This window comes from Pelodiscus sinensis, chromosome 9 (genome assembly GCF_049634645.1).
Source record: "Pelodiscus sinensis isolate JC-2024 chromosome 9, ASM4963464v1, whole genome shotgun sequence".
Taxonomy (NCBI): Eukaryota; Metazoa; Chordata; order Testudines; family Trionychidae; genus Pelodiscus; species Pelodiscus sinensis.
In genome coordinates this window covers 61,566,282-61,580,909 of record NC_134719.1, presented here as the reverse complement: position 1 = coordinate 61,580,909, position 14,628 = coordinate 61,566,282, and the positions used below count along the sequence as shown (strand labels likewise).

At 50.8% G+C, this 14,628-nt stretch overlaps 1 protein-coding gene and 1 long non-coding RNA gene across 4 annotated transcripts in view; one reads left to right on the top strand and one right to left on the bottom strand.

Moving 5' to 3' along the window:
* The window catches only part of TNR (tenascin R), a 242,698-nt gene that overhangs the window by 52,146 nt on the left and 175,924 nt on the right, over positions 1 to 14,628 (bottom strand). For 2 of the 3 annotated variants that reach the window (XM_075936914.1, XM_075936915.1), the window contains 2 exons: positions 6,260 to 6,838; positions 785 to 1,261 (listed from right to left, as the gene is read on the bottom strand). In XM_075936914.1, the coding sequence (XP_075793029.1) occupies positions 785 to 1,261; positions 6,260 to 6,758 (976 nt within the window). In that variant the 5' untranslated portion in view covers positions 6,759 to 6,838. Of the gene's footprint in view, positions 1 to 784; positions 1,262 to 6,259; positions 6,850 to 14,628 lie in introns of those variants that run through there. The other variant, XM_075936916.1, reaches the window with a different exon arrangement.
* Positions 1 to 14,628, top strand: part of LOC142830623 (uncharacterized) — a 146,560-nt gene that overhangs the window by 82,778 nt on the left and 49,154 nt on the right. The gene's annotated exons all lie outside the window — the stretch shown is intronic.

Genomic DNA, 14,628 nt, shown 5'->3' with positions numbered 1-14,628 from the left:
GAGTGGCCAGGTTCACCTACAGGGAAACCTCCGTGCTGCCCTGTGACCGACACAGTTTTAGCAGGGCCGAAAGGGTCACGCTGTGAGTATCTTGGCAGGTCCCGGGGGCACTCGCCGGCTGAGCACCCTGGCTGCCTGGGACTGTGCACTCTGGAAAAGGCCCAGGGGAGGTTGCCTCCAAGGAGCTGGGAAGAGCCCACGAAGGAGCAGCTTGCCCTTGGCCTTACTGGGTGGGGGGAGTTGCCGAGAAACAGCTGTGGCTTGCACAGTGATCCCGGCAGAGGGTGCCCACGTGAGCGCTCGGTCCCCCCACTGGTGTCAGAAGGGCCCCGAGCAGGCAGGCAGAGCACGATGCTGGGGCCTATGTCCCCCCGGTAAAGGAGGGAGCCTGGCTGAGTTGGCGCAGGATGGTATTTTCTGTTTCCTACCCCAGACGAATCGCTCTGCAGAAATCGCCCCTCCCGCTTTGCTCTAGCCCCGTCCGCATGCCACGGGCCCACACCAGTCTCAGGCCCCGAGTTCCTGTTCCTGTTGTCGGGGCACGGACCGGGGGGAGGCTGTGCTGTGCCCATATACTAGGCTTGGGCAGTGGCCTGAGGTAAGGCAGAGCAACCCCAGGGCTGCTCTCACTTGTGCTTTGCATCTCCGGGGGCCGCAGGGAGCAGAGCACAGCTGCAGTGCGGTGTGTTCCTGCCAAGCCAACCCAGCTCGATATGCCCCTGAGGCCCTCGCTTCCCAAGCCGGCTGAGAGCAGGGCCTCCCCTTGCCCCAGCAGCCCTCCTACCTGCTGAGCAGTCCTGTCCCTGGTAACCTTCCTCACAAGCGCACAGCCCCTCCTGGCAGAACCCGCGTCCGCTGCAGGCATTCATGCACCTCAGCTGAGCGCAGCCTTCCCCCACGTAGCCCTCCTGGCAGACGCAGGTGCCGTTGGCGCATCTCCCCTTCCCCGAGCAGTCGTCGGGGCACCTCAGCTCACTGCAGTCCTCCCCGGCGTAGCCCTCTTCGCAGACGCACTCCCCGTCCACGCAGAGGCCTCGGGAGCTGCAGTCCGTCGGGCAGCGGAGCTCCGAGCAGTCGTCCCCGCCGTAGTCGTCGTCACAGATGCACTGGCCTTCGACGCAGATGCCCCGGCTGGAACAGCCCAGCGGGCAGTGGGGCTCGGAGCAGTTTTTTCCTCCCCAGCCTTCGTTGCAGATGCAGCCGCAGGACTCCAGGCTAAAGTTTCCATGCCCGCTGCAGTGGGGGACGAAATCTAGCTGCCCTGGAATGAGCGAGAGCAACAGGTCAGCTCTTAGGGGTGGAAAATCCCAATTAATCAGTTAACCAACTAAGCAGGATCCCTGGCCCAGCAGCCCTCACCTGTGGCAGGCCACGGATGGGGGGCTGCTCCTGGGCACCCATTAATCCGTACCCGGTAAGCCTCACCTAGTAAGGGTGAGTCAAAAGGGGTAACCGGTTACCCGTTCCCATCCCTATCCGCTATCAGCAGGGCGGTGTGGCAGGGAGAAAGGACTCCTCACAGCTGCTGCAGACACCATGTGATCTTCTTCCTGTAGCGCTGTAGTTTTCTGTGGGATTTGAGGGGGGCTTCTACGTTCAGAGGAGTAGGAGCTTGATTACACTGAGTAACATTCCCGGGCCAGCAGCAGTGACACATGGGGGGGCACACTGGGCCGCATACCCTCCCCCTTGCTGCCAGGGTTTAGAAGCCAGGCCACCAACCCCGCCGCACACCCCCTAGAACCTTTAAGTTGTGCCTCCTCCCAATTCTCAACATGGAGGCGTTGTCTCCATCGGCCAGGACGCTTTGCTGTTAACGTGCAATGCGCCTCCGCTCTCCCAGTCCTGGGCAAGTGCCAGGCGTCCGACTTGCCCCCACACTCTGCCGTGGTTTTTCTGACATGCATAACAGGTCCATCTGTGGCAGGGGCAGGATACACTTCACACAGTCTCCACGGAGGGTTATTTGGAACATTCCCAGCTCCGTCCAGGCTCAGTTGAAAGGGTTTTGATGTGGCACATGCTGCGGGCCAGGGCGAGAGCTACTAGCTGTGGAAGGCCATGGGATAACGGACGTTAAAACGGTGATGTTGGGTGTGGACGTGGGCGGGCGGGGGGGGGGGGGGGGGGGAGAAGCTGTTTCCAGAGGTTTTTATGGCCTCTCTGAACCATGTGCAGACCTGCGGGGCCGAGACACCCTGGAATTTAAGGCCCCAACCCTGCACTGGTGTATTTGTTTGAAGTTGCTCGGGGGGTTGGAGAACATCAGGAGTAGACCCGGGGAGGGGGCGGAGTAGCGAGCGGAGAGACTATGGGGGTGGCCAGTGGTGAGTGTACGGTTACATAGCTCCTGCCTAGCCCTGTAGCGAATCACACGATTACCATTCCCTACGGGCCATTGGGATTAGGGCAAAGCAAATGCTTTCTTCCATCTTACCCCACCCTTCTTAAATTGCCTGGTTGCCCCCTGCGTTCAACATCCTCAACGGGAAGGGTCCCGTGGGGGGGAAACCAGTAGGCCGTTCATGTCATGTAGCATCATGCCCTGGGGACTGAATGTCGGATGCAGGGGCAATTTTAATTCGGGCATTGCTTAATGTTTGGCTTTGCAATTGTAGATTGCTTGATGTCGCTTTTTAGATGTAATGTCCTAATTTGTTGGGGGAGGGGGGGAAACAACTGGAAAAAAGAATCCTCCAGAAATTCTATAATATGGGACCATACCCACCACCACTGTGGGTCATCAGCCGAGTTCAGACCTCCCGGTCCATAGCAAAGACCTCTATAACGTGTGCTAATGGAGTGCCTGATGGCTGTAGTAGACTGTTATCTTCTGGGTATCTTTTGCAAAGCTTTTGAGCAAAAGGGCCAGTGTAGACAGCTCAGATTTGTTTTCCGCAAAAAAGCCCCGATGGCGAAAATGGTGATTGGGGCTTTTTTGTGGAAAAGCGCGTCTAGATTGGCACGGACGCTTTTCCGCAAAAAATGTTTTTGCGGAAAAGTGTCCGTGCCAGTCGAGATGCTCTGTTCCGAAAATGCTTTTAACAGAAAACTTTTCCATTAAAAGCATTTCCGGAAAATCATGCCAATCTAGACGCAGCCAAGTGTGTTTGGTTACAAATGGTGACAGGACCATTTAGGCTCGGCACACAGCAGGGGTGGTGTTCGGATTTGCCTTCAGATTTCACACAAATTAAATTGTCAGTCGACGAGAGAGGATTCTTGAATGCTTGCCAGAAAGCGGTGGATCCTTTGCGGAACGCCTGGCCCTGGAGGAGCGTGGGAGGGTGACCGATTCTCATCTGATTTACACTGGCGTTAATTCAGAGTAACACTGAATTGAACAAAGTTGCTTCGGATCACCCTGAGGTAGCTGAGATTGGACTGGAGATTCTACAGCATGATAAATATTTACTACGTTCATTTGCATACATTATAAATAACCCAAATAGGCCTTTTGACAACTAATTCCTTTCATGTTTTGTCTCTTGACTTTTATGACTGGATTTTAACAGTCATTATTCAGCGCTTCGATTTAATGACGGATGAGTTTACATTTTATTTTTTACCTAATGCAGTTGTTAATAGGTGTGTCTGGATGTAAGGGTATAGGGCTTGATCCTCAGGTGCGGCAAACTGGGGTCACTAGCCTTGGACATGTGCAGATTTATACCAGATGCCGAGCTGAGCCATACACATTTCTCTGTGTTACTGTGTTCTCTCCGAACCATGATGGTGAGTGCATCTCTCTCGCTTACATCTCTCATGAGCCCAATTCTCCTTTTATCTAGTGTTATCACTCCGTCGGCTTCAGTGGTGTTACTCCTAATTTACATTGCTGTGGAACTAAGCAGAAGGTGAGGGCCAATGGAATTACATGCGTGCACAGGCCATCCTGATCTGTTCCAAAAAGCTTGGACTTATAGCAAAACAACTTAAAGCGGGGAATTTTTTTCCCCGTGGCTGACTTCCATTTGCACAAATTCAGGGTTTTTTTGCGTGACTTAAGACTGGGGAATAGGAGGGCTTATAACACATCAGTTCCTACAAGTGTCAACGACTTTAGTGCGGAACGGATGTATACCAGTGTGACTTATAGCGGGGACGCCCTATAGTCCATTGGTTCAACAATGCTGTTTGCATATTCTCTCTTTTTGTGAATTGTGGACTGACTCCGAAGTCAAAAGCATGACACACATGCCCGTGTTATGCTGATTACAAAGTAACAAGCTAAAAAAGTAGAAGACATGGGGGAGCAAAATTTGGGGTTTTTTGTTTGTAGCCACTTCCTGTCTGTCCCACTACAGGAGGAAAATAGTTTTCTACACCTGGGGGAAGCCTTTGAATACCTCCTTTGCCCAGGGAGGTTGTGGAATCCCCATCTCTGGAGATATTTAAGAGTAGGTTAGATAACTGTCTATCAGGGATGGTCTAGACCGTATTTGGTCCTGCCATGAGGGCAGGGGACTGGACTCGATGACCTCCCGAGGTCCCTTCCAGTCCTAGTATTCTATGATACCTGCTGTACCTTGTCATTTCCTTCCCTTGAGTTCTCATACGCCCCATTAGAGGTTTTATTTTCTATGCTACACCATTCACACAGGCCCAGACACATACTGTTAAGGAGTCAAGCAGAGACTCTTTGCGGAAACATCCCTCTTTTTATGAAGCTCCCTCAGATGTAAAAAATTGTCACGGCTCTGGTTTCTCCCTCTGTTGAAATTCATTGGATCAACAAACCCCTTCATAACCCATCTCATTACAGCAACCTGCTATTTCCTGGGCTTTGAAGAGCTGCCTTGTTGAGATGATGAACTGAACTTTGTCTTTTGAAACAGTAACCCTAATGGAAGGTTTATAGAAAGCTACACAAAGCTGGCGCATTATTATTCAGATGGAACACTCAGTTGATAGTTTTGTGCCTTCATTATAAAAGGGTTTGTTTGTCTTTCATGGCAGCTAAAGTTATCCCCAGATTTTTTTTTTAACTGTGATTTTCATATCCACTCAGTCTTTCCAGGGAGAGGCTAGAGAACTCATCTATTGCTGACTCCTGTAGCGCTGAATTGCGTGAAAGGACTACTTAAGAAATATTTCTTCGATAGATATATCTTTTCTACCAATCCCATGAAAAGTTACAGAACTGGCCTAAGGAGCAGGGGGCGTACGAGATAGTCTAGCTGCCTCATCCCCTTACTAGCATCGTGCAGTTATGTTTTAACCCGGCTTCAGCTTTGGTGGTGACTATGCCACTGGCGAAAGGCCTTGAACTGCAATGATTTAATAAAACGGCTCATCTTGGCAGGAGCCTCTGGATTGAGCTTGCTGTTCAGTTCAATTCCTGTTTACTTCTAAATCGTTAGAAGGCTTGCGCCGTGCGGGTGATACCGGGGGAAGAGGCCCTGGAGTTCAACGCAGAGCGTTAGGGCTACGTTGCGAGGTGGCCTGCATGCCCCTACTGGGGATTAAGGAGGGTTAAGCATCCCCCGCACCTCCCTTCCCAACATGGCTACCCAGACTGTGATGCATTGTTCTAGGAAGGGAGCAAGCTGGCATGGAAGGGCGAGGAAGGAGCAGGCCTTTTGACCCTACCCACCATTTGCCGAGCAGACCCCCAGAGCCAGTGCAGGGGGACTTGTACCTCACGGTCAGTAGAGACGAGGAGGAAACGGCACTCCCTTGCCATGAACAAGGAGGAAGCAAGCAAGGAAGGAACTGTGACTCGGGTGTATCTTGGGGTCGCTGTGCTACTTGGGGCTACACCAGGGCTGCTCAAGCTTAGACCTAAAGGTCAAATTTAGGCCTTAATGCTTCCTCTCAGGCCAAGAGAATCATAGAATCCTTTTTTTCTAGGAGGGGGAGAACAGCCACCCCTCTCCCTTAGGAGCTTTAGCAGAGGAGGGGGAGCTTTAAATTCCATCCAGGGCTCCATAGGAACCATGAATCCGCTTATTTCCTGCCTCTCCCTAGTCGGTCCCACCTGCTTTGTGGGCCATGCAAGGCTGGCGTTGGGTTACCCAGCAGTGTGGAGACTTATGCTCTTGTGCCCAACTCCAGATGGACTTTCCACCTCCCAGAGCCTGCATCTGGCCCTCTCTGCATAGGTGGCTGAGTAATTTTGACAGTGCTGAGCAGACGTACTGTCAGGGCACCATCCCCAAATGCAACGTTTCCTCCCTCGCTACTCGTCACCCCCTCTACCTCGCGTCCTCTTTTGAGACCCTGGTCCCCAGCAAGTTCTGACCGCATCAGTGACTACCTGTAGCTGCATTTTCTTGGCAGCAATTGGAGTTGCATTGGTCCCGGAGCACGGACACCTCCCTCTCCAGCATCTCAATTCTGCTCTGCAGCTCCTGCATGACCTGCGTGGAGACGAAGCACTTGCAAGCCTGCTTGGGGAGGTTTATCCTGTGGGTGAAGGTGACCTGGCTCTCGGTGTCGGAGGTTTGCTCCGTGTACTCCGTCATCCTGGCGTCCTCCGCGCTCACCTCCTGGTCCGAGGACGCCTCGAGCGCCGAGGCGCAGAAGCTGTCCAGGGGGACGTTAATGTTGTACACATGGTTGAAGACCATGGACTGCTCCTTGAGAGGGGGGCTGTAGTTGGCAAAGTTGCCTTCCTCGTCCACTACCTGCCTCCTCGTCCGCTCTGTTGTCACCTCGAGCCGGCACTCGAAGGGCTTGAGGACTGATCCCAGCAGGAGCAAGTTGAGACCGATAAGCAAGTTCCTCAGGGCTAAGTTTTCACTGTCAGCCCCCATTTTCTTAGGCAGGGAAAGCAGCTTCTAAAGAACTTCTAAGCCAGCCTCGGCCAACGGAGCTGTCTGAGACCCCGGCGACCCTGAATGGGAAGAACATGAATGAGATTAGCCTTTCAACGGGACTGCCATGTTCAGATCACAGGAGCAGATTTTTGCGGCGCAACATACGGGGCTAGATTCTGCATTGATGTAACCCAGTCATGTCCCATTGGCCCCGGGTGCAAACCAGCCTGGGACCACGCCCATCGCTGGCAAGGCAATAGCTGTGTATTTTTAAGAGCAGGTGAAATGTGACTCGTCAGTTGTCGAGGTGGTGCAGTCTGATAACGCGCTAGCCTGGTGTAGCTGGAGATCTTACGTCACAACTGAAGGACCAAATTTGGGCTGTGCGGGGTGTCAATCAGAGCAGACTTTGTCCTCGGGTGCATCCTATCGTTTGTCTTTCTCACCACCAAGGGCCCTGAGCTAATGCTCACTGAGGTCCAGGGGGCCGTGGCCCCAAGAGCTCAGTCCTGCAAGGTGCTTAGCATTTCTGGGATGGCGCCAGAACCAGTGTTCCCTGTAAGCTGATCACTTGGGCAGCCACCCAAGTGCAATTCAGATGCTGCCCAGTTGATTAGCCGAGTGCCCACAGCCTCCCACAACCAGCAGCATGTGTGTATTGGTGGTGCACATCTGCACATACCTTGGCGCATGGAACAAAATTTATTCTGCACGTGGATGGAAAAAATTAGAGGGAACATTGCTCAGGACCTTGAAGGATGATGCTGAAGTCTGGGGCAGTTTGCCAATATTGGAAGTCTTTGCTCATGAGAAAGTCCATGTACTAGAAGGGAGATGGAGGTTCCTGCCTGGGGTGTGCTGGGAGGCTGGTTGGTACCAGCTGTCAGAGTGATGCTGTCTGTCATTTAGCCAGGCGATCAGTACCTCGCTTCCGTGAGCTGTCAAACACCCCCGGAGGGTGAGATCTGGGCCCACTGAATCACTGGGAGTTCTGCCATTTCATTCATTGGGGACCGGATTTCATTCCAAATCTTCACACAAGGTCATGCACATTTCGCATCTTACTTGGCAGATTTTTTTTTTTTTTTGGTAGTGACAGGGTTCATTTGGCAGCAACACATCATTGACATGCTAATAGACGGGGCACAAATTTCCAGATGGGGACCTATTCCGGGTGCACTAATTAAAAATAGGGCTGTCAATTAACACGTGTTAACGCCTGCGATTAACGCAGGGCAGAATTAACGTGTGAATTTTTTTAATGCATGTTAATCACAGGCGTTTCCACGGCACTGCCCCTTTGAAACACTGCCACGGCGTTTCGAGGGGGCAGCACTAGCGGAGCCCAGAATCAGCTGTGCAGGTGCTGCCCCATGGTGGCGTTTCAAAGGGGCAGCACTGCACAGCGCCTGGGGTCAGCTGGGGACTTCTGCTGATCCCAGGCTCTGTGTTGGGCTGCCGCTTTGAAACGCCACGTCTGCCTTTCAAAGGGGCAGTATAGCATGGAGCCTGGCGTGAGCTAGAGTCTTATTATTGTGCAGTTAATCGCGATGAATTTTTTAAAAATCTCTTGGCAACCCTAGTTTAAAAACATGTTCATGCTATCAGGATGGCATCTCGAATGGCATTTTGGGCCTCCGAAACTCCACGCTAAATTGCCAGGTTTAATTCAGTGGCTGTAGTAACGCTGTTCAATTAAATGGCACCGTATTAAGTTTGTTTAGCTTTATGCTCTGGGCACACCAATATCTTCTGTTGAAGTCCTTTTGTCCCCACCTGTGGCCTGGATTACAGGGTGAAGTGTCTTTATTTGGAACAAGACAACTTTTCATTTTCTTACTGATTTATGGTTTCCAGGGCGTAATCCCAACCCTGAGGGTCATGCTTTTTCCTGGTATAAAATCACGGACTTCAGTGGAGTTGCCCAGGGGTGAATTTGGCTCTTGAGCTCTTGCTGGGACTAATGAACGTTGACCAACAGTTAACTCCATCTGTTCTGCTTTAAAGAATCGCAGCCTAACCTCACAGGGAGGATGAAGCCAGCAGACAGGCAGGGCTGCACCCGTGAGTCCAAGGGCTCTGATCGTTCCTAGTGCAGCAGAAAGGGCGATTTACATGCACCTGCATTAATTGCTGTCAATCTGTTTGCCTTGCATTTTGGGAGGGGTTGGGTCATTAGTTTACAGTTTATGCCATATAATTGGAGTGCAGTTGTTTGGAGGAAGGATTGTTTAGCAGTAAGGCTGAGAGGCAGAACTGCTGCAGTTTATATTCAGTTCTGCCTCCAGCTCGTATGTTTACATGGGGGCAATTCACTTTAACGTCTCTGTGCCTCAGTTTACCCAGCTGTAAAAGAGGGATAATAATAATAAAGACTTGCTGGAAACAGTTTGTCTGATGTTTGATGGGCAGCTGTTCGTGCCGTGTTTTTCATTCCAGCGTGGTGGGAAATGCAGCCACCCCATTTCAATTATAGTTTGAGAAAATGAAAAAAACAGTCATCTCTCAAATTGGGATGAAAAGCAGAAATCTTGAAGAGTTTTTACAAGCTGAATCCAACCCAAAATTTCAGTTTTTGTCACTCACATTTCATCACAGTAATTTCTAAACATTTCATTTTAATTTGGACTATTTTTTTTTACTCTCATTAGGTTAAATTTCAAAACGAAAAGTCATTTTGAACCAGGAAACTGGAATTTTTCATTTAGAAAATGTTGTGACCAAAATTTTTTGATCATTTCAAACCAGTTTTGTTCCAGAAATATTTTAGAGTAGAAATATTCTTTGAAAGAGCTCCTGTCCCGTTACAAGTTTCATTGTTGTTCAATTGGCGTTTGCAGTTGAAGAAACAATTTATTGAAAAATCCCTGTGACCCGCTCTAGTTATTCATCTCACCTCCCCGGGAGCGAGAATGGCTTGAATTAATTAACATTGGTAAAACGCTCGGGGTGCTTTGTTCAAGGCTCCAATAGAAATGCAAAGTATTATTGAATTTTAAGCATTGTCTCCTGTAGTAATTACTGTGATCATGAACTGGAGTCAGTGAGCATATGGGTAATCAGTTGGAGCTCAGCCCTTGGCAGGATTGAGCCCTTAATGTTTAATATAAAAGATAACGGTTTCAAATATTTCTAAATGAATGCAATGAATCGCGTGTCTTGCTCCCATTGACTTTCAAGGGGACGTAGATGCCGAAAGTCTGCAGGCCCTTCTGAAAACTGCATGCAACATCTCCCCAGCCTGCTCTTCCCACTTCCCCTCCATCATTAGGGCATAACCAGCACTAGGCACGTATTTGAAATACAGTAATAAATACCCTCCTCTAAAGCATCGTGAAATATACAGTATGAAACCCATGAAAAATGTCAGCACAACATCCCACAAAAGAAGGCGAGAAAAGAAGAGAGATTTCATGGCAAGTGCACATATATATATCCAAGGGCAGGAATCGGCCCATTGAGTTGACAACCCTCATTAATTACTTATGTCAGCCAGGGTGCGGAAGAGCTGTACCATGACATTGACTGATGGACTGGGGGGAAAGACCTTGCATAGACTGACCTACTCTGCCTTGGGGACCAGCAGAGTGATCAACGTGCTCAAGCTTGGCTATTTGGGTTCAAATTCACTTTAGTCATGAATGCAGGGTTCATGGGTTGTTATCTTATGGCCTGATGAAAGGGTATCGGAACGGTACCTACCATAGAATTTCATAGAATACTAGGACTGGAAAGGACCTTGAGAGGTCATCGAGGGACCGAGTACTGTCTAGACCATCCCTGATAGACATTTATCTAACCTGCTCTTAAATATCTCCACAGATAGAGATTCCACAACCTCCCTGGGCAATTTATTCTAGTGCTTAACCACCCTGACAATTAGGAACTTTTTCCTAATGTCCAAACTAAACCTCCCTTGCTGCAGTTTGAGCCCATTGCTTCTTGTTCTATCCTCAGAGGCCAGGAAGAACAATTTTTCTCCCTCCTCCTTGTGACACCCTTTTAGATATCTGAAAACCGCTATCAAGACCCCCCTCAATCTTCTCTTTTCCAAGCTAAACAAGCTCAATTCAAAGTCTTTCAGTCTTCTTTCATAGGTCATGTTTGCTAGACCTTTAATCATTCTTCTTGCTCTTCTCTGGACCTTCTCCAATTTCTCCACATCTTTCTTGAAATGTGGTGCCCAGAACTGGACACAAAACTCCAACTGAGGCCTAATCAGCGCAGAGTAGAGTGGAAGAATGACTTCTCATGTCTTGCTCACAATACACCTGTTAATGCATCCTAGAATCATGTTGGCTTTTTTTTGCAACAGCATCACACTGTTGACTCGTATTTAGCTTGTGGTCCACTATAACCCCTAGATCCCTTCCTGCCGTACTCCTCCTTAGACAGTCGTTTCCCATTCTGTATGTGTGAAACAGATTGTTCCTTCCTAAGTGGAAGACTTTACATTTGTCTTTATTAAACTTCATCCTGTTGACCTCAGACCATTTCTCCAATTTGTCCAGATCATTTTGAATTATGAGCCTGTCCTCCAAAGCAGTTGCAACCCCTCCCAGCTTGGTACCATGCCCTAACTGAGGGTCACCCTAACTGTAACCTGCTTGCTAAGCGGGCAGTAGTGATGGCAAATCCAGGTACAACTAAGGATTTGTCTTCACTACACAGTGGATCAACGTTGCAGCGATCGATCTACCAGCAGTTGATTTATCATGTCTACTTAGACATGATAAATAGACATCCGAGAGCTCTTTCGTCCACTCTGGGACTCCACCAGGATGAGAAGAGTAGCTGGAGTAGATGAGAGGGCGTCAGCCGCCAAGCTTACCACATGGAAGACACCTCGGCAAGGACGCTATTTGCATAGCTGAAGCTGCATGCCTTAGATCGATGGGGGCACAGCGTAGTCCAGGCCTTGGGGTGGTGAGGGAGAAGTGTTGCTTCTTGGGGAAATGGACTCTGTTTGAAGTGGTATGGAAAAAGAGCAGAGGAGAAGTCCTCCAGGTGGCAGAACCCTGGACAGGATGTTGCTGGGACTTTGAGGCAAAGCTGTGGGAGAGGGCAAGGACGGTGCAGATCCATGGGGACATGGCCCGGGGAGCGAGTCGCAGTGAAACCTTAAGGATTGGCACCCAGCAGACACCTGCTTTTTACAGGGTCCCTAGGCCGGGACCCCGAGGCGGGGGTTCCCTCAACCCCCAGTAGCTACTAAAGGGGGCAGGAAGAAGCCTGGTCCTAGGCAACATAGAAGAAGGGACATCGGGGATACCCTCCATTCCCAGAGCCAGGAGGAGGAGCTAGTGGACACACTCCCTCAGCCAGAGGGGGCGCTCAAGAGAGGGGGAGGCCTTTATAGGTGGTTTGCATTATGATGAGTCACTAATGCTGAGTTTCTTCTCCTTTGCAATGGAAGTTTCCTTTTGTTTGCAAGGGGGGAAATTTTGCCTGGTGTGTGCCGACGAGGGGGAGTGGTGAAAGGAGGAAACTGCCCCCGGGCCCGGCAATTTGAAAGGGCTTGAGGTTCCTGGCCGCCCGGGATTGGAGCCCTGTCCCTGTACGCCACTGCTGGAGCTCTGCTCTCAGGGGGAGCATGGCACAGTGTGCTCTGGGCAGTACTGAGGACTGGCTATTCCTAGCCCGGCCCCTCCTACCTGAGGCCCCGCCCCTTCTGGGGGCATGGAGCTGGGCCCCCCACCTTGCCTAGGGGCCCGGCAAGTCTGTCTGGGCCCCTCTGTGCATGGTGGAGAGTTTTCCAGCTTTCTGGGTGGGAGTTTACGCCAGTTCTGTTGTGTGATGTTAAGAGGGTTGAACCCGGCTATGCTGCTGCTGACACCACCTGGCAGAAGGGTTACATTTAAATGAACAATACTCTTCGAAGCGGGGCTGGCTATTTGGTGGAGGGAGGAAACGGCCCCAGTGCCCGATGGCTCACAGGAATATCCAGAACTGTTACGTTAATGCCGACAGCGTGTTGGGAAGGAGGTTAAACCTCCTCTGTCGGTGTTTCAACCAAACTCTGGTGGATTAGGATGGAGGGGGCAGATCACCCCATACCTGCCCACTGTAGAGTTTCTTGCACCTGAAGCTGCTGCTGCTGGCTGCTTTTGGAGACCTGATCCTGGCCTCTCCAGCCAGCTGGAAACACAGTGGTTTTATCAAGGAAAGACAAGAGTTTCCTGTAATCCCCTAACTTTAGGAAAAGCACCAAATATGAGAAAACTCCGGAGAAAATCACGAGGCTTAGCAAAACTGTTGTACTGAACCACGTCCCAGGAACAGTCTAGTTACCCCGCTGACAGCCCATGAATCTAGGGAGCGTAGCTGAGTGTGGGGCCGAGGGAGACACTGGGGGCGAGGAAGCCGAGTGCAAATTCACAGGGAACTCATTTGCCGATCCAGACTGGGGGCTGTTGCTGAAGTCTGAGCTCTCCCAGCAACTGCCGGTGCAGTAATCATGTGAAATTGCCCTGTATTATTTATAATTATTTTTGCGTCTTGCACCGTATCCTTGTTTCCCGTGGGGATGGCGGCTCATTTCTGCACCCCCTCACCCCTGCAAATGCCTGTTTACTGCTTTCTCTCTCTTACTTTGCTGTGCCGCGCCTGAAAACATCACTGTTCAGCCGCCTCTGCAGCGTTTACAGGGCTGTTATCCTGTATTGGCTAAATACTTCCGTTGCGCTTCTCGTTCCCTGGCTCGGTGCATGTGGCCCATGGCTAGTAAGCATGTACACGGGAACACGGTTGGTGCGGTTCCTCCTTTTTTCCTAATGCTTTCGGGAAAAGTGAGGAAAATACATTTCATTCAGGCCTGACGTTGGGGTAGCCAGCCTCCAAGGATGGCTCTGGTCAAATCCTGCAAGTTCCAAGTGCAAGTTACTCATCAGGTAGGCGTTGGCCAGAAAATGGGAGTAAAGCGGCGTGAATGGCAAAGAGGCTGTATGAACTAGTGGGCAGGACACTGATCTGGGTGTTGGGTGCCTGTTTTCTTTTCCTGGTGCTGCCGTTCCCCTGGCGTGTGACTCGGCGAGTCATTCCCCCTCTTTAGCTCCGTTTCCCTTCCCATCCTTGGTCTATTTCGAGTGGACGCCCCTCATGCCTTCGTTAGTGTTTGTTCATTACCGAGCACAATGGGGCCCTGATCTCAGCTGAGGGCTCGCTACACTAATGCGAGCCATAAAGTCCAAGTTTTGTAACTTGCATCTGCTTAGAAGTCAGTGGGTGTGGGAAATGACCCCAACTCACGCACCAGTGGCCACATTCTACCCGTGCTGCATGTGGCACAGTTGGAATCGCTAGGGAAAGAAAGAGCAAGGAGGTAGGTGCAAGAGGGAGCAGTTGTAACTGGGCACATCTCCAATTGACTGGCCCCTGCGCTTGCTAATACCTGGGTGAGTTTGGTTCCCTTGGATCTGAACGTCATCCTTTGGACCTGGCTCTACCGCCTGGATCCCAACTGGGAGTCCTTATCTCAACGCCCTCAAACTTCTCTGAAGTGTAGGTCTTGGTCCAAGCTTCTTGGCTCAGTCTCGCGTCTGGTGACGAGCAGCGTGCGTGTCCACTGCTGTTCATGTCGAACCAGAGCACCTCAGGGTACTGCAGCGCTTCCCCTGCATTTCGCAGTGTCTTCTCCTCACCGCTAGTTTTTGAGGTAACCCCGATCCTCCTGTTAGTTGGTAGCTGGCCCTGAGGTATCTGATGCTAACTCGATGAATGAGTAGCTGCTGCCGCAATCTGACCCTGGCAAGTGCTGGTCTCAACGGGCTGCGGTTCCCTAACCTCCTTTCTGGAGTTGTTGGAGACCCCAGCGCTCCTGCTCGCAGCCTCCCCAGGAGGGAAACAATCCAGCTTTCCTCTTTCGCTT